The sequence below is a fragment of the Diadema setosum genome, chromosome 9, assembly GCF_964275005.1.
Source record: "Diadema setosum chromosome 9, eeDiaSeto1, whole genome shotgun sequence".
NCBI classification, from domain to species: Eukaryota; Metazoa; Echinodermata; class Echinoidea; order Diadematoida; family Diadematidae; genus Diadema; species Diadema setosum.
In genome coordinates this window covers 6,359,786-6,380,961 of record NC_092693.1, presented here as the reverse complement: position 1 = coordinate 6,380,961, position 21,176 = coordinate 6,359,786, and the positions used below count along the sequence as shown (strand labels likewise).

General features: G+C 37.9%; 1 protein-coding gene across 1 annotated transcript; it reads right to left on the bottom strand.

Moving 5' to 3' along the window:
• Window positions 1-2,160: 2,160 nt before the first annotated feature.
• Window positions 2,161-20,539, bottom strand: LOC140233042 (AN1-type zinc finger protein 1-like). The gene is made up of 9 exons (XM_072313149.1): window positions 20,485-20,539; window positions 18,528-18,570; window positions 17,617-17,656; window positions 15,954-16,084; window positions 15,280-15,377; window positions 14,612-14,739; window positions 12,543-12,698; window positions 11,643-11,850; window positions 2,161-2,693 (listed from the first exon to the last, which is right to left on the bottom strand). The coding sequence occupies exons 1-8, from the start codon at window positions 20,537-20,539 to the stop codon at window positions 11,677-11,679; spliced, it is 825 nt and encodes a 274-aa protein (XP_072169250.1). The 3' UTR covers window positions 2,161-2,693; window positions 11,643-11,676.
• Window positions 20,540-21,176: the final 637 nt, after the last annotated feature.

Below are 21,176 nucleotides of genomic sequence, written 5' to 3'. Positions count from 1 at the left end.
AACATATATTGAAGTTTACATCACTTTTATTCACTTAATTTCAACTTGCGATGTTTCAGAGCTCATTAGTATGTATGTGTGTCACAAAAGTTGTTTAGATATACTCAACATCATTCATTTATCAACTTGTTTGCATTGGGAAGATAAATATTACGACATTGAATGTCATTTATCGATCACAAGTTCCATTCAGAAAGTGCAGACAAAGTGATAATTACACATGTATGTTACTGGCAAATAAAGCCCATCCGAGTCTTCTTGATTCACAAATTACTTCAACAAAAGAAAGCCCGGCCTAAAAATCTTGGGGCCACAGGCAACCACTGGTAGGCTCTACAATATTGCACACAGCAACTTTTAGTCGTGTGTGCCAACCCTGTAGCACACATATCACACTTTAACTTGGGTATGTGATCATAAGTGCAGCTGCAAACCACCGCAGATAGATAACATACTAATCAAAATCATATTTTGGTTCAAACACGGGAAAATTGTAGACTAAGTACTTGTAGACGGGTAAGAAATTGTAAACTAAGCAACTGGGTGATCTGTGATTTCATTAACTGTGATCTCAACATGGAAAGCTCATGTAGAGCAAGTGTATGTTGACCTGCAGGATGGAGCACTAAAGAATGCAATGCCAAGGGGTCTGTCTTGCTGTTCAAAGTTAATGAGTTCAAAGATGCAGTAAAAGGACTTTTTTGATAAACCACATTTGCCAGTGTATTCACCAAACCCCAAGTATATCAAATGCACTGAGTTCTGGCAGGTTTATCAAAGAAAAAAACAAAGAGTGTATGCATATGTGTTAGTACTCTTAACATTTTATTTACATATGAAGTCATTGGTTGTGTATTACAAGTAGAGATAGTTCTACGCTAGTAATTACGGCTGGGTGTAAGTGCCATACAGTGCTCAGGAGCTCAGTGAAAACTAGAAAAGTGACTTGCCATTCAAAGCCTCTGACGTGCAAAGACATCATGTCATGTATTGCCTAACAATCTACAGAATGCTATTCTTTTGCACGTCTGCTACCTTTTTATAAGGATGATCCTTTTTCAGACACACACTCGTCTCTGTGAGCACAAATTTATGCAATCACCACGTATATATAGCACCTGGTATTCACAAAGTCTTGGCAAAAGAGGTATTACGGTTAAAGGTCCTGTTTACCATTGGGAGCAGTGATTTTGAAAAATTTTAAGATATCACGTTTGATGCATATGTGTGGGTCTGTTGTATCACAAAACATCCTACCCTATAAAATTTTCCCAATAAAGCCTAAAATATAAGGAGATATTAGTATTTTTCTCAATAAACCATAACTGTAGATGGTTTAATCTGGAAACATTTTATTGTAACTCATTGTTCACATATTAACAATACTTAACATTGATTATACGGCATCAAATTTTTACAGTAGCTGTTTTTATCTTCCTAACTCACATTTTATAATTATTTTAAAGCACTAATGCTGGGTTTTTGTTTCATCTGCAAATGGTAAATTATGCCTTTAAGGTAAATTACAAATATTTTCACTGGACAGAGATAACAAACTTGGTGAGGGATTATCAAAAACATCACTCACCAGAGATGTTGAGAAAGCACTAAACCCGTTCAGGGTGGTTTGATTTTGCTACAACACGCATTTCCCATAGACGCTTGCCCGAGTATACTCGGGACTCGTCCTCAATGGGTTAAAGAACATCTTTGAAGACAAATCTTTTGAATGGAGTGAGTATGAAGGGAAAACATGCTGACTGCAGTGAATCCTCTCAATTCGTAAAGTCATTTGAATCCCTACTCTCTCTATAAAGGGCATTGCACTTTTCATTTCTTTTCTTTTTAAAGGGATCATATAGTTTGTTCAGGTTTGTTCAGTTTGTTTCAGGTTTATAACATTTTGGGGGAGAAAATGAGAAACCTCTTATGAAATATGAAAGAGCATGTAATTCCAAGAGGAATTCAATGTTCATTTGGATGAAAATTGGTTTTGAAATGGTTGAGATATCCAAAACAGAGCAATCATAATAAAAGATGGGACCCACCTTTTACTACAATTGCCTTGTTTTACATTGTTTTTAGATGTCTTGGTCATTCCAAAACCAATTTTGATCAAATACACTTTGAATTCCTCTTACAATGGTTTGCTCTGTACTGTTTCATAAGTGGTTTCTTGATATCTTGCAAAACAGTAACTGAAACAAGCAAAAATCAAACCCACCCAAGAGGGGTGAAAGATACGACCATGCAACTGGTGACAAAACGTGTCATCCAAGCACCAACTTACCACCAAGAAATGGCATAACTGGCCACTGTCAATGATCACAGACCAGACTCATCTCATCTGCTCCTCATGGCTCCTCTCTCTCTCTGTTTAATTTGCTCTGTGTCCTTTGTTGTCTTCTTACCCCGATGAGGATGTATAAACTCGGGCAGGGGTCTAGATGGGAAATGTGTGTTATAACAAAATCAGTCCATCCTCAACGGGTTTAATGTCGAAGAACTCCATAGCAGTTTGTCAGGTGATCAGAAAAAGGCTGCACATGACATGATGGAGCAGCACTCAGGAGCCCTAGCTAGTGACATTGACAACCAAGAGAGAGAGGAGACTGTCGTTGCCATGGAAACTGAAGGATGGTAGAGAATCGTGATCAGATCAAATGGGGTCCAAGGGAGATTGCACTACAAACCTGCAATGAGTGGAAAAGACAGCAAAACAAACAAACAAACATTGGTTAAAGTTTGCTGTGATTGGCAACAAGCCCATCACTATGGTGACATCCACATTTTGGCTCTATTTCTGTCCACGTGGCTCATTCTAACTACAATGCTCTTTGGGAAGCATGATCTACACACCCAAGTTCATATTTCATGAAGAAAATCTATAAAAGCAAAGACACATTCAAATAGCACATGCTTTATCATATATATTGAATGACTTAGTAAATTAAAAAATCTAAACTGTGTCAACAAAAAATAGCACTATAGTGATTCTTCATGAAACTTCATGAAACTTCAGTTTTATGGGATCTCTTAGCATGTTTTTGCCTTGACAAAACTGAAATGAAAGTGAAGCTTGGTAAAATCATTTTGGTAATTTATCATTAACATTGAGCCTGAAGTTTATGCACTTATGATTTCCATTATCCATCTCACTCTAATCAGCAGAATATACTTTGAAAAAAGAAAAAGAAAGACTTGCAAATTTGTCTTAGTTTTTAAAGGGTGTGTACAGTTCTGGTCGAGGTGAGGATTTAGCTTTTAATGTTTTGCGAGATATTCAGAAACCACTCTGTGAGATGTCAAAGAGCATGCAGTTCTAAGGGGAATCAAAAGTTTATTCGATGAAAATCGGTTTTGAAATGGCTGAGATATTCAAAAACAAGGTGAAACAAAGAGATCCTAATAAAGTTGTGGTATGTTACCTTTTATTATTAGCACTTTTTGGGATATCTCAGCCATTTGAAAACCAATTTTCATCAAATAAACGTTGAATCCTTCTTAGAATTACATGCTCTTTCATATTTCATAAGAGGCTTTTCATTATCTCACTTAGGAATGTTCAAAACATGAATCCCCACCTCAACCAGTACTGTACAGTCCCTTTAAGGACCAGAATACTGACAAAGAATTAGAAAGCTGACTGTGAAATGCAGTGTACTTGATGTACAATGCTGTACATTTACACATTGTACGTACATACAGCACATAAAAATCAGTTCATTGAGAGAATGCTATAAAATAGAGATGGGGGGGGGCAACGAGAGAGGAGATGCTATTTTCACTTTCCGCACAGCCTGGATTTCCCCGTTTGCCGGACTCTTCTCAAATTTCATTCCTAACATTGACCGTGTCATCTATGCATCTTCATATTCCATTACCTACTTCCTCTTGAGATGAGAAAAAAAGAAGGCGAAAAAAAAAAAAAAAAATCATCTTGCAATAAACCAGCATGATGGTAACTAAATATAGCAGAACCTTGTGCCAACAGCCAGCCCGCCTTGTTCATGCCTTCAAAGTATTGCTATGGCAACATGGCTCATGCACATGGCTAAAAAAAAAAAAAAAAAAAAAAAAAAAAAAAAAAAAAGTCCATGATTTATCAGTTGTGTGAAAAAGAAAAAAAAAGACAGACACTTTATCATGCCTCTCTATAAGATGCACCGACTTTCCTGTGTAGATATATCAACAACAATAAAATAATGGCACAGTTAACAAACAGAAAGTACTTAAATCTAATCATAATCAAAGACTTGTGGTTGGGTGATAAAAATAATTCATCAGGTGGAGCAAGACCTCTTATTAACTAGCAATTACAATGATAATGAAAATATTGCTTTTTATAATCTAATATTAGTCAATGGCACTAAATATCTCTACTATGAGTCACATAACAATACTTTGAAGATTTGAGAAGATACTACAAAAATCGCCTTAGAAATTTGGTCTGATAATTCTCAAAGTACAAAATCTCAAGTGTGACATTGTCAGAAACACTTGAACACATGTTTACTGCAAAGTTGAATAAAAAATGCATGAATAGAAAAAAATGAGCTAACATTATATCTTAACCCGTTGAGGACGAGTCCCGAGTACACTCGGGCAAGCGTCTATGGGAAATGCGTGTTGTAGCAAAATCAAACCATCCTCAATGAATAAAGTTCTGCCTTATCATGGAATGAGTATTTAGAAGTAATGGCACAACCCTGGATCAAAAGCAGTTTTGTGCAGGGGAACAAGATCACTCAATGACTCACGTGAGATATAATTACCTGAAGAAGAAAAAAAAAAAAAAAACTGTAATCTCTTTCCAAGTATAGAATCACATAAGAAAGTATCCGAAAGGTGGCAAAAATATCATGTACACTCACAGTGTGCAAGATTCTTTCTTTACTACTGTTGTTGGGGTCATAAGAGATGGTTCTCACTATTAAGCCCTTGGCACAAAAAAAAGAAGAAGTCATAAATGTGTCCATTTCAAGCTCACAAAAACAGGCAGATGCTGCTTCCCTAGACATGATTTAAGATAATCATAGATTTGTTTGATATAATTACATAATATCATAACCATTATCAATATCATTATTGTTGTCATTAACATAATTATTATCATTGTTAATATCAATACCATTATTACTATCATTGTTATCAACATCATCATCATCATCATCATTTCAAACACTATCATTGCTTTCATTTACATTATATTTGATCTTCATTCTAATCATCCCTTGTACAATTCACATTTGAGAGCATATAATTCCAAACCTGCTCTTCACTACCACACAAAATTCAAAGGTTCAATTCCAAATCATACAGTGAGCAGATAAACGGATGTAACATGATCCATGGGATGAAGCAATGCTGAAAAGATGCTGCAGCAACCCCTACAACCAACGAGAAAGTGGCAACTTCCCTGGATTTGATGCAGTGCCAAAAATAGACCCAAATCTTTCGTCCCCCCGCCCGCTGCGCTTGTGTTGTGCAACGTCGCAATTGCGGAAGACGGAACATGATACAGGGGGCTTTCCGCAATTCTCAATTACACGCACGTCTACAGTCTGAGACTATGAGCTGAGAGAGAGAGAGAGCGTGTCTCACCCCCACAAGGATTTGCTCTGCGGTCAAGTACATGGATACATACACACATCAAATTAGGCTTCTCCTAGAAATAGCTCTTTCCATGCCCTCATGTAACCTTCTTTTACAAGCAGGGATTATTCTTTGTGTATGTCAGAGGGGAAAGTGTTGGCACATATGGTTGTTGGCCTGTCAAATTGATCGCACCATCTTAGTCTCCAGAGAGTTTCATTTTGTCCATTGTCTGACAGAGATGCATGCTGTCATAGGATTTGAGTGCGTTTCTCATCACAGAAAGATTGCAGCACCAATACCAACTTGTCATCAGCCTCCCTCATTACATTTACCTTCAAATCAACATATAGATTTTCCCAGACTGGCATGTATTTCACACCTACTATTGTCTGTCCTGCTTACATTTAAATCTGTATAGAAATAATATATCTCCACAAACTTTTTTAAAAGCACTTTACCTTTCCAGTATATAAAATCAGTAAGCCCATATTACAATAATGTGCCTAGAAAGTACCCCCGAAAAAAGATAAAATGTATCAAATAGAAATAATACCTTGTTTTTACTATTCATGTTGTACATTGCTTTCCCCCAGTGAGTAAATAAGAGTGAAGAGACAAACAAAAGTGGATGGGGAAATTTCTTGTATGAGGAAAATAAAGGGAACACTGAGAAGTCACTGAGATACACTAGTTTGACCATACTGCACCCACAAACCACTGAGTTACCAGATGCAATACCTACATCCGGGCTACATCTACAGCACAAAGCGAGTCCAATGACTACAACACCGTACCATCTATATCAGAGATTTTGTTAAAGGGACTGTACAGTACTGGTTGAGGTGGGGATTCAGGTTTTGAACATTCCTTAGTGAGATAATGAGAAACCTCATATGAAATATGACAGAGCGTACAATTTTAAGAAGGATTCAATGTTCATTCGATGAAAATTGGTTTTCAGTTGGCTGAGATATCCAAAAAAGTGATAACAATAAAAGGCGACAGGCCACGCTTTTATTAGGATTTCTTTGTTTCACTTTGTTTTTGGATATCTCAGCCATTTCAAAACCGATTTTCATCAAATACACTTTTGATACCCCTTAGAATTGCATGCTCTTTGACATATCATAGAGTGGTTTCTGAATATCTCGCAAAATGTTAAAAGCTAAATCCTCACCTCAACCAGAACTGTACACACCCTTTAATTGTTCTGTAATGCTTGTGTTTTCCTATCTTTCAAACAAATTTTTCTCTATGTCGTGGCTGACAAATATCACAAATAACAAATGCCAAGATTTTTCAAGTACATGCCACTCAGTGTATGGCTCTGCCGGGAGGGTTTGAACATTTAAAGGAAACCAAAACCCAAAGAGAAATGTGGATTGAGTGAAAGCAGCAACATTAGTAGAACCTATCAGTGAAAGTGTGAGGAAAATTGGACAATTGATGCAAAAGCTTTGAATTTTTAAAGTTTTGGTGTTGGAACCACTGGATAAGGAGACTACTTGAGTTTGTGACATCATGTGTGGACAACAATGTAAAGAAAATATAAAGAAAATTCAACATGCTTTCTCTTTTCTAGAATAATAAATGAGCACTTGACTAACTGCTTTCAGAAAGCAGGGGGAATAATACTATCCGCATCAAATTAATGGAATGTGTAATTCTTATGAAAAATTTATTTTTATGGAATTCTCTTTATATTTTCTTTCTATTGTTGTCCACACACAATGTCATGGACTCTACTAGTTTCCTTATCCAGTGATTACAACTCTCAATCCACATTGCTCTTTGGGTTTTGGTTTCCTCTCAAGAAGGATAAGAGCTCTAGGAATGTTCACTTTTCAAGACTGGTGGTTTGTGAGTTGAAACCAGGCACATGCTTCTCTACTACAAAACAAAATCTTCCCATTAGCTTTACGGGGGTGAAGGACACACACACAAAAAAAATCTAATATCTTAAAGGCTTCCAAATTAACATTAAAGCATTCAACATCATTAGTGTATTCCAGAAGCATGCAGAACAGGACAGGAAAAAAATCCACCCTCACTTTCCCTTGTTAAGATTCTTCAGGCAATTAATTTATAAATTGTTTGTCGAATTTCACACAATGTATGCTATCATTTTAGGCAGTTATTATTTGCGTAAAACTTTGTGGAAAATTAGGACAGCTGTCACATGGGATGCATATTTCAAAAAATTCCATTCTTTGCAACTGATTGACAAATTGCCCTACATCGACGTAAATAAGCACTGAATTGATCAGTGTTTTAGTAGTAGCCATGATAAAAAATCATGGGCGTGTACATACTCGAGCAGGATTCGAACCCACGACCTCCTGATCACCGGACAGGCGTCATCTCCACTAGACCACCGAGCTTTCGCCCGACAGCAAGTGTTGGTTCTAATCCTTATAGCATGCAGCGGGTACTGCTTTGTTATTCAAATTTATGAAGTTCTTCCGTCGAGATGTTTTCATTGCAACTGATTGACAAATTGCCCTACATCGACGTAAATAAGCACTGAATTGATCAGTGTTTTAGTAGTAGCCATGATAAAAAATCATGGGCGTGTACATACTCGAGCAGGATTCGAACCCACGACCTCCTGATCACCGGACAGGCGTCATCTCCACTAGACCACCGAGCTTTCGCCCGACAGCAAGTGTTGGTTCTAATCCTTATAGCATGCAGCGGGTACTGCTTTGTTATTCAAATTTATGAAGTTCTTCTGTCGAGATGTTTTCATTGCAACTGATTGACAAATTGCCCTACATCGACGTAAATAAGCACTGAATTGATCAGTGTTTTAGTAGTAGCCATGATAAAAAATCATGGGCGTGTACATACTCGAGCAGGATTCGAACCCACGACCTCCTGATCACCGGACAGGCGTCATCTCCACTAGACCACCGAGCTTTCGCCCGACAGCAAGTGTTGGTTCTAATCCTTATAGCATGCAGCGGGTACTGCTTTGTTATTCAAATTTATGAAGTTCTTCCGTCGAGATGTTTTCATTGCAACTGATTGACAAATTGCCCTACATCGACGTAAATAAGCACTGAATTGATCAGTGTTTTAGTAGTAGCCATGATAAAAAATCATGGGCGTGTACATACTCGAGCAGGATTCGAACCCACGACCTCCTGATCACCGGACAGGCGTCATCTCCACTAGACCACCGAGCTTTCGCCCGACAGCAAGTGTTGGTTCTAATCCTTATAGCATGCAGCGGGTACTGCTTTGTTATTCAAATTTATGAAGTTCTTCCGTCGAGATGTTTTCATTGCAACTGATTGACAAATTGCCCTACATCGACGTAAATAAGCACTGAATTGATCAGTGTTTTAGTAGTAGCCATGATAAAAAATCATGGGCGTGTACATACTCAAGCAGGATTCGAACCCACGACCTCCTGATCACCGGACAGGCGTCATCTCCACTAGACCACCGAGCTTTCGCCCGACAGCAAGTGTTGGTTCTAATCCTTATAGCATGCAGCGGGTACTGCTTTGTTATTCAAATTTATGAAGTTCTTCCGTCGAGATGTTTTCATTGCAACTGATTGACAAATTGCCCTACATCGACGTAAATAAGCACTGAATTGATCAGTTTGAATAACAAAGTAGTACCCGCTGCATGCTATAAGGATTAGAACCAACACTTGCTGTCGGGCGAAAGCTCGGTGGTCTAGTGGAGATGACGCCTGTCCGGTGATCAGGAGGTCGTGGGTTCAAATCCTGCTCGAGTATGTACACGCCCATGATTTTTTATCATGGCTACTACTAAAACACTGATCAATTCAGTGCTTATTTACGTCGATGTAGGGCAATTTGTCAATCAGTTGCAATGAAAACATCTCGACGGAAGAACTTCATAAATTTGAATAACAAAGCAGTACCCGCTGCATGCTATAAGGATTAGAACCAACACTTGCTGTCGGGCGAAAGCTCGGTGGTCTAGTGGAGATGACGCCTGTCCGGTGATCAGGAGGTCGTGGGTTCGAATCCTGCTCGAGTATGTACACGCCCATGATTTTTTATCATGGCTACTACTAAAACACTGATCAATTCAGTGCTTATTTACGTCGATGTAGGGCAATTTGTCAATCAGTTGCAATGAAAACATCTCGACGGAAGAACTTCATAAATTTGAATAACAAAGCAGTACCCGCTGCATGCTATAAGGATTAGAACCAACACTTGCTGTCGGGCGAAAGCTCGGTGGTCTAGTGGAGATGACGCCTGTCCGGTGATCAGGAGGTCGTGGGTTCGAATCCTGCTCGAGTATGTACACGCCCATGATTTTTTATCATGGCTACTACTAAAACACTGATCAATTCAGTGCTTATTTACGTCGATGTAGGGCAATTTGTCAATCAGTTGCAATGAAAACATCTCGACGGAAGAACTTCATAAATTTGAATAACAAAGCAGTACCCGCTGCATGCTATAAGGATTAGAACCAACACTTGCTGTCGGGCGTAAGCTCGGTGGTCTAGTGGAGATGACGCCTGTCCGGTGATCAGGAGGTCGTGGGTTCGAATCCTGCTCGAGTATGTACACGCCCATGATTTTTTATCATGGCTACTACTAAAACACTGATCAATTCAGTGCTTATTTACGTCGATGTAGGGCAATTTGTCAATCAGTTGCAATGAAAACATCTCGACGGAAGAACTTCATAAATTTGAATAACAAAGCAGTACCCGCTGCATGCTATAAGGATTAGAACCAACACTTGCTGTCGGGCGAAAGCTCGGTGGTCTAGTGGAGATGACGCCTGTCCGGTGATCAGGAGGTCGTGGGTTCGAATCCTGCTCGAGTATGTACACGCCCATGATTTTTTATCATGGCTACAACTAAAACACTGATCAATTCAGTGCTTATTTACGTCGATGTAGGGCAATTTGTCAATCAGTTGCAATGAAAACATCTCGACGGAAGAACTTCATAAATTTGAATAACAAAGCAGTACCCGCTGCATGCTATAAGGATTAGAACCAACACTTGCTGTCGGGCGAAAGCTCGGTGGTCTAGTGGAGATGACGCCTGTCCGGTGATCAGGAGGGCGTGGGTTCGAATCCTGCTCGAGTATGTACACGCCCATGATTTTTTATCATGGCTACTACTAAAACACTGATCAATTCAGTGCTTATTTACGTCGATGTAGGGCAATTTGTCAATCAGTTGCAATGAAAACATCTCGACAGAAGAACTTCATAAATTTGAATAACAAAGCAGTACCCGCTGCATGCTATAAGGATTAGAACCAACACTTGCTGTCGGGCGAAAGCTCGGTGGTCTAGTGGAGATGACGCCTGTCCGGTGATCAGGAGGTCGTGGGTTCGAATCCTGCTCGAGTATGTACACGCCCATGATTTTTTATCATGGCTACTACTAAAACACTGATCAATTCAGTGCTTATTTACGTCGATGTAGGGCAATTTGTCAATCAGTTGCAATGAAAACATCTCGACGGAAGAACTTCATAAATTTGAATAACAAAGCAGTACCCGCTGCATGCTATAAGGATTAGAACCAACACTTGCTGTCGGGCGAAAGCTCGGTGGTCTAGTGGAGATGACGCCTGTCCGGTGATCAGGAGGTCGTGGGTTCGAATCCTGCTCGAGTATGTACACGCCCATGATTTTTTATCATGGCTACTACTAAAACACTGATCAATTCAGTGCTTATTTACGTCGATGTAGGGCAATTTGTCAATCAGTTGCAATGAAAACATCTCGACGGAAGAACTTCATAAATTTGAATAAAATTCCATTCTGTTTTTGAGTTGACCATAAATTCAACAGATTAGCAGAAGTTTTATTAGAATAGGATCTGAAATGAAATGTTCTGAAATTTTCAATTCCATAAGTCTGCACAAACTGCACTAAGCCAACATGACATACAGGCAAATCAGTCGCTACTAGTCTGTCTTTTAACATTTCCTGTGTCTTTTCAAAGTCAGCTTGCTAATGACCATTCACTTTAAATTCATGCCACAGGATAAATAGTTTCTGATCACTGCTCAAAATAACTTACTTGCCATTTTGGTCTATTCTCGGCCGAAGGAGCATCACGACTGGTACTCCGTGACATTAGCCAAGCGTATACAGTGATTGTCCACATACTCCAGGATGATTCCACCCCCGCTGTACAAGGGGAGGTCAGACTCAGCAGCAAGGAGGGACTCCAGTTTAGCATCCATTGCCAGCACGTCCCCACTCTCGGGGTGGAACATTCTCAGTTTCTGCAATAAAGATTACTTATTCACGACAATTTTTTTCCTAATTTGCTTATTTGCCCAACATGAACAAATGTTTACTTTTCAAACCTCCTACAGAACTACAATTACGATAAATAATGCATCAAAAAATATATAAAAACAACAGCACATATGAGGAATCAGCAAAGCTTTGTCTAGAGTCTATGTTCCTATGAATTGATGGGCAGCCAAAGATAGAAACTCTTCTGTATTAAAAGGTACTGTTGAATTTTCAAACAAAAGCAGGCTAACTGAACAAATAACCTTCCATAGAAAACTAACAGGAAGCATTATGGGATTGCCCTCCATCTCTTTTTTTTTCTTTTTTTTTCAGTAGAGACGACTGGAAGGCAGCTAAAGAACTTTGCGCAAGTATGGCAAAACAAAGACCAGTTTCATCCCTTATTGCAAAACTGTGAGGTAATCTGATCTAGATATAATGACAGCAGCTTTTATAATGATGATTAACAATTATGGAAAATTAATGGGAGGTTGTACAAACACAAATTACTTTCCTGAATTACAACTACATGATGCAAAAGCAGCAGCATGAAACTTAACAAGATTTCCCATAAGCGTCACATACATCTCCAAAATAATATTGGTAACACTTGTGGTAAACAAAAAACAAAACAACAAAAGACAACAGAAAAAAAAAAAACACCCATTAAACCTACCTTGGCACTGGCAATGTTGTTTTCATTTTTCAGACTCAAGAGGGCAGCAGTCCTATCCACTGCTTTGCCGACACTCCACATGCTTGAGAAGAACATTGGCTTGTGTCTGTCTGTGCAGGACTTGGGAAGGTGTACATGGAAGAACACTCTCTCCTTCTGTGGATTAAAGTGAAAACTAAGTTCTGGTAAGGGCTTGAGAACCCGTCTGGCACCATTTCATATTTGCTTGCAATATATCGAAAGAGTCTACAAAGAAACTTACCTGGCTGACGCGGTTTGCCGGAATGATGAGTCGTTTTGGAGTATTTTGAGAAAAATAATAAAAGTCGGTAAACCGACTTTTATTCCAGAAGGCTCCAGACTAACTCGGTCTCAGGGAAAACTCGACCCTATTTCAGACAATTTACACACAGTTCGTGATCGCCATGTTCATCAGTACTCTATAATACTACGGGCACCGGCCAAACGAGGCCTTACTGAGCAGACAGGAAAGTGCGTGCTAATCCTGTACAAAACAAATGGACAGCGCGCGCTCCTCAAGCCTACTAGCAAAGACGCTTTATAATACGCACATCACCTCAGTTGCTGAGACGCGCGGTCTTTGAAGTTTTTGTTGTTGTTTATCAATTGTCTTTGATTGTTTTTAGAGGTGCTTGAGAGGCGCACACTAATTTTGCATGCGCGCCAAAGAGGTTTTTGATGCGCGTGTTGTAACAACTCGGACCATTACTGCGAGTAGCCAGAACGCTACAATGTAGTTTATACAGGCCGCTCCCGTATGCATAGTACTGTACAATCCAGAGGGAAAACCAGTAGCAGTACAACTCATCATCCCGCCGTCAAGCAAAGCGAGGCCGAGTTATCCCGGAGTCCGAGTCTAGCCTGACCCCGTTCGGGTAAGTTCCGAGACTGAATGTTTTTGGTTAATATATCCCATTTTCGTCCTTACCCATCGAATATCTTGTTATTACAGCGTTATTCCGCACATTTCCTAGGCATACGTTCACATTTTGGAGCAAAATTTGACAACTTTTGCAGGCATACCAGAACTTTGTTTGGGCTTTAAACAAAATTCAGACATTTCCACTGGCTGCAGACTTTCAGCTTATGGGAACGTGAAACAAGCAAAACAAACTTGCTTCTTTTAAAGGGTGTGTACAGTTCTGGTGATTTAGCTTTTAACGTTTTGAGAGAAATTCAGAAATCACTCTATGAAATGTCAAAGAGCATGCAATTTTAAGGGGTATCAAAAGTTTATTTGATGAAAATCGGTTTTGAAATGGCTGAGATATCCGAAAACAAGGTGAAACAAAGAGATTCTAATAAAAGGCGTGGCCTGTAGTCTTATTATTCACACTTTTTTTGATATCTCAGCCATTTGAACACCAATTTTCATCAAATAAACATTGAATCCTTCTTAAAATTACATGCTCTTTCATATTTCATAAGAGGTTTCTTATTATCTCACTTAGGAATGTTCAAAACATGAATCCCCACATCAACCAGTACTGTACAGTCCCTTTAAAGCTTTCCTTAACTGGTTTTCCTACACAAAATGTGTAGTTTCTACATAAATCAGCAAATGCAAGAAGACGGTCATCCTTTCTTACATACATTTATGATCTGTTAAAATCAAAGAGAGGGTTTCTATTTGTTTGATGTTCCAACAAGAGTTATTCCTGTGGTCAGACATCCAGGTATTTATCAGCAGCTGGAGTGCAAACAAACCCATGATCAGGATATCTTTTAGATAAATTATCTACTTTTCTTTCATAATCGCCTTTGAAATTCAATGAAACTGTCAGATATTGTCCATCTTAACATTTGTAATAACCACAAGAAATGTCACTGATAAATTACATAAAAGAATGGTAGATCAAGGATTCTGAATGCTGATGCTTTGTCACCTGTATCATCGTATGTATCAAATGCATACAAGCTTATTTACAATTTCCCTTCACTCCAGATTGACAAAATACAACCAAATCTCCAAGTTTCCTTACATTTTTGCATCACAAAGGAAACATCAAACCATGCTGAATGGACATGTGGAAACATGTGGAACTCACCTGTGGTATAGATTGGTCACCAAGAGCATGCATTTTCATCTTCATAAGAGCCACCTTGGCAGCCATTTTAGCAGACTTCACTCCTCTGCCCTTCGTCTTGACTTTGGTTTCATCAGATTTTTTGGAAGCTTCATGAGAGCGAAACGAGGGTGGACAGGAGGTACAAATAGTGAAATTTCAAAAAAAGTTACACACATGAAACCACACTGTTCATTTGCAGTTTAAAAAAAAAAAAATGATTATAAATGATAAATACAGCTACTGCAAGCAGAGATTTTGACAGCAAAAGGTTTCACAAAAACAAAGTCATCCTACTCCTTACATTCCATAATTTATCTGACTTTTAACAAAAAAAGAAATGACTGTTTTGTTCCACTGACAGATTTCACCATCAATAAAATATTTTTATTTGCACTGCGAAAATGTAACATAGCTTTGCCCCTATGACATGCTCAAATTGCCTCCAGGCAAACATATCTGCCACTTCCACTGCTTGGTCTAAACTTTAATTGAAGAATATAACATGTGACCTACTTACTGAACATACAATCTTTGAAATGCAAACTCTTTATATAGGACCCAATCACACTTCACTTTTATTCTACAGCTATTCTTTATGCAGAAACACTGTTATGACCTTTCTGTAAGGATCAGACACACATAAGTACCTGTAATCTGCTGGATAAGTTGAGTTGTTTTTGCCATGGGAGGTGGTTCCTCCTCCTTGGACAGCATTTCACACTGGTGATCTGCCTGGTGTCTGTGACTGACATATTAATGTAAACACAACAATCTGATTTGTAAACATACTCAAATGTCATTTTCCATTTTGTATATATCTAAAACAAGTCAAACATGCAAGTACATTTGAGTACAGATATAAGAGTCCCTGCCTTATGCAAAAGTAAACAAACAAACATGCAAACTGCCTAGTCCTGTGGTTAACATTCATCTAACCAGGTCACACAAAGAAAACACTAAACATAATCTACAACATTTTGACATGTGGCACTTCGCAGATATTTTTCTCCATAAATATATATCATGTCACTCATTTTGGGATTTTTCAACTGCTAGATTTAAAAAAAAAATTAAAATTTCATTAACCATTCTTAGATAATCTTGACTTCTAAAAGTTTGTTCTGAGCAAAACTATTGCAAACATGGAACATTCCTGTGAAAATCTCAGTATATAATTTGCATGTGTACAACACTGCTCATAAGCACACACTATATATACACATACACGCTAAAAAAAAAGAAAATAGGATTTAGGTCCTCAGTTCTTTAGAAATGAGAAAGCAGAAACCCTCTTAACTTTCCCCTTGTTTCACTCGCTTACCTGAGACAGAAATTTTTATGGCAGTGTTCACACGTGACAGGAACAAGCTCAGCTCTCTTGCAGCCAGATAGGGTACAGTCGTAGGATACTGGGCTGATATACTCTGCCTTGTCATCTCGGCTTGGGTTACACTGAAAGCACAGAATATGACTGCAATTACAACATGATTTAATAATGTCCATTTCATCTTAATATTTCCATTTTTCCTTTCTTCTCCTTTTTTATTCAGAATGAACACAACTTTAGGGTAAGACTAACCCTAGTCATGACATCACATACAGTGCACTCCCATTATAACGAACATGGTTATAGCGAAATTCCGGTTACAACAAAGTAAAATTCAGGCTGCAAAATTACCCACTCTTTGTTCTTTATTGTTTGGTAAAAACAAAATTTTGATATAATGAAAGAAAATTGCCAGTCCCAAGGACTTTGTTATAAAAGGAGTCCACTATATTAAAGAATAGTGAAGCCTGTTACAATTTCATGCTGTATATATATATATATATATATATATATATATATATATACATATATATATTCATTGTATATACATATATATGCTTTACATTTCACAAGTTTCATATTTTGCAAATTGAAACTTGTAGGACAAATTTGTGTGTGATTGAATTCATGATCAAGAACCAAGTGACAGAAGAAAGTATTATCCTTAGTTAAAGAGAAAAGTTTGTAGTTTCCACCTTTAGTTAACAATGGCAGTACATTTGTGTTACATGAGGCATCATTTTTTGTGAGTTGTTGATTTTGCGAAGATCATTCGACTCACGAAATTCATGAAAATAAAAACATCCAAAAATGTACCATGTATATAGTATGATAATATACAGATATCATATGTAACTCATCAATACTTTACCCTATATAGTTGAGAATATTGCAGCAAGCAGTTATTTGGTTTAAAAAAAATATATACACAGTAAAACCAATATTTGTACCCCCAAAATAATTTGAAATATAAAACTACATACCATCTGAATAAGAAAGTCTTCAAATATTTTCAAATTAATTCTACAAATATTTTAAAATTAAACTTTTCAGTTCTTACGAAGCATGTTACACTCATACTTTGACTTTTTAAGTTTTGTGCTAATGCACAACCTGCTGGATGTTTGATTGCATCTGAAGTTCAAAGAGGATTTCACAAATCTATGTTTATCTGGTGACCAGCTTTCTAACCATTTGTGTTGAAGGTTTTGGGAAACCAAAAGGGATAAATATTATATCATTCTACAGCTCAGCATCTAAAGAATCAAAATGTCAAACTAAGGAAATCAATATGCGCTGACTTCATGTTGAGTAAGACACTGATATATCTGATGTCATTTACACAAATATGATGATGCCCGACATTATTGTTTCACAGAAATATGTGTAACTGATTCTTTTTTTTTTTTTATTTTCTTCATCTTCATTTAATGAAATGCAAACCATTATATTAACTTGATCTTCCTTTATCTACCGAAGTGAACATGTACACGGCTTGGGATTTCAGTTGGTATAACATACAAATGCAGAGCATAATACCAAAGTATCTGTAACTTGTACGTGCAAAAAAAAAAAAAGTCAAAGAATGTACATGAAGATGCAAATAAAAGGTACAGAGAAGACATGTACTGACACAACCGTCTAGATACTGTCATACCTTGCTGCAATTGTGTGCATCTTGGCTCTTGTGGTCCAAGCTGAAAGTTTAAAGAGAGAGTAAAGCTTATTCTCGCAGAATCAAACTTGACATTTACAATGAAGGGGAGAAATTACTCTGATGCAATATCTCAACTTTGCAACAGGTTTTACACTGCCCTATATACCTAGTAAGTAGAATGTACACATAGAGGAACTTTATTTTAAACATTTACAACACATGATCATTTGAACCACTCCAACGAAAAGGGTCATTTGTTCTTGAGCAATTTGAAAAGTATGTATGAGTAAAAATGAAATGGTGATGAAATGCACTGTCTCATCCCCTTGCTCTGTGTGTTGTAAAATTCTAGACACACAGAGGAGAAAAAAAAAATTGGTGGGGGGGGGGGGAATCAATACTTTTGGGTGTTACCTGTGCACTACTTATCAGGGATAAAAATCCTGGGTGGTCCACTATTATAATGTGCATGAAAATTTATATGCATGAAATGTGCAAAGTACAAAGAACCATGTGGCCCAGAAGCCAGAGGATTCCAGATGCTCTTTCATACAATATTTCTGCCTTTTTTTTTTTTTTTTTTTTTTTTTTGAACGTTTGATCACAGTTAATGAGCCATAACCCAGTTGGTGATTTTTTTATCATTTTTTTTTTTTTGCCTCAATGACACTTTTCATAAGTTTGCAGACCATCTGACTCAATTGAACAAGTTTTTTGTTATCCTTTTAACGGCATAGCTCTTGGAACAGTAGGGGTTTTTATGGATGTCAGCAACGATTTTCAACTTGTTGCAATCATCCGAAAACCCCTATATGGAGTAAACTGTAAATCTACAATGTACAAAATTGTAGGACAAAACTGTACAGAAAAAAGGATCATATCAATAGTATATATCACATATTCACACTTACCAATACACGCCGGAACAGCCACTGCACACAAAGGGGAGGAAGTCTGTGACAATGCAACCAAAATTTCACAAATATTAACACATTTCAACAACAGCAATCACAAATTGCTGCATATTATATATGTGACATACATTTGACACTGACAAAGGACTGGATAAAATTGAGGACTTAAAGGACAAGTCCACCTTCATATACATGTGGATTGAGTGAATGCAGCAATATTAGTAGAACACATCAGTGAAAGTTTGGGGAAAATCGGACAATCCTTTCAAAAGTTAAGATTTTTTTTTAAGTATCTGCACACTTACTGCTGGATGAGAAGACTACCACAGTGTATGATGTCACATGCGTACAACGATATAAAGAAAATATAAAGAGAATTTCACAAAATTTTACTTTTTGAAAGAAGTGTGCATTTCCTTGATTCGTCACTGACGTATGTTAGGGGTAATATTATTCCCCTTGCCTCTTGAAAGAGGCAAGTCAAGTGTTCTTTTATTATGCGAGAAAAGTGAAAATATCTTGAATTTTCTTCATATTTTCTTTATATTGTTGTACACATGTGACATCACAAGCTGTAGTAGTCTTCTCATCCAGCAGTGACTAAGCAGAAACTTCAAAAATTCGAAACTTTTAAACGGATTGCCCGGTTTTCCTCAAACTCTCGCTGATGTGTTCTACTAATATTGTTGCATTCACTCAATCCACATGTCAATGAAGGTGTCAAGAAGTTTTCTGGTGGAAGTGGGAGCACTTGTAAACACTATCATTTGTGCAAACTTTCGTGTATATTCAGCATGATAGTACAAGATGTATGCATATATATAGAACCATGATGTTATAAGATTGGCCAAATTGGCCCCACGTGCCACCAATTTTGTTACAGCACACAGATTACACAACGTCCATTAACCATGGCATTACCGGTACTGAGGGAATCCTGAAAAAAAAAATAATATCGGACTAGGCCTTTCAGTAATTATCATGATCAGCACATTCAACAAACAAGATTTTTTTTTTAAAATCAATCAAGCCATTTTCCTCGTATTTCTAATGTCAAAACCTATGTACGACTTGTAGGGCTCGGATTCGGTCAGCTCTCTAGCACACTCAAATAAGCACACACACAGGGCAGCGCATAAGTTGCTTCACTGACATCTGCAAGCTACAACTAACCTAAAAATTAAACTAGCCTGACCAAACACTGTAAAATACAAGTGTACAGCGACAGGGCTGTGTATAGTTACCTACAAACTCATCTTCATTAAGAAATCATTTCATGGAAACATATCTTTATGGATGGTGCAGATAAAACTCCTCGAGTATATCACTGCTAGTACTTCACTCCTCCATACTACAGTGTAGTTGTGGTAGTCAACACTTGAGGTTAAAAAAAAAAATGAGTCAAACAGAGTGTACAGTGCGGTCAAAACAGTGTACAGTGCAGTCAGAGCAGAGTAAATTTAAAATCTACAACTAATGCTATGGCCAGGTAGCTTTATCACTGATCATTTTCTCGTGCCTAGAAGCCTGCTACAGATTAAAGAAGATGTTAGATGATAGATACATGTATGATCAAAAGGTAATAAACCCTATGAAAAGTTGTGTACACTTGGATTTAACGATGGGCCCCAAGTGAATCTTACCGTATGGGAGATCTGACTAAACTATAATCATACAAGATACACCCGCGCTCTACCTAGTCACATTTAGAACACACAGGAACTTTCAGAGCCCCACTCAACTCGGCTACCGGTACCGCGGAGAGCTCTCGGTGAGCCGGATGCGGCGGCAGGGACTGCCATGCCTGGAGCTCACGGTCCGATCGTTTCACGTACTGTTCATATGTTTCTTCAAGACAAACAAGATTTTCTGGAGTCTTGACAGGAACCACATGCTACGAATGTGTGGACAGAAAGGAGTAAAACATAAAAATTCTATATAGGTGAGTAATTACCTAGTTGGTTGCACGTAGACACACTACAATGTTGACCAATATTCACCTCCGCCATGGTAAATTTCATCTACACGTTCACGATCAGCACTTATCATGCACCAAGAAACGACATCACATGCATGCGCATACTGTTTTGTCGTAGCCTTTTGACAAGGCTTAGTTTGTTGTTGTTGGTAGGGTTTTTGTGCTGCTCTCGTTCATGCATGTGCGTCGTATAATATAACTATTATTTCAGGAAGCTTTATCGCACTTCATCACAGAGCAGCTTATACGAAACTTATTACCGAACTAGACCCGAACATACTGAAATTACTCTTAAATGAAACTAACAAAACAAAAACAAAAAACAAAACAAAAAATGGTAAACATTAACACGTGTGTGTATAATCAAGCTCCACACGACGCTCTACCCTGGTATTTAATCGATGAATGAACCTGACTCAAATGAATGTTCTGATTGTGACAGGCGCAGGCACAAATTCAAATCACGGTCTAATTATAATCACTAACATCGGGTTTCCAATCCTGTCAGTATCAAAGAGAAACATATACTCACCGGCCCAGACACGCAGTGGAGGCTGTGTAGAATCCTCTTCTTCTGGTCTTCGACCTTTGATATGACCTCCAAGATGACCACGTTTTGTGTGATTGTAAAAGAGAACGTCATTTTTTATAACATAATCTCGACTTTG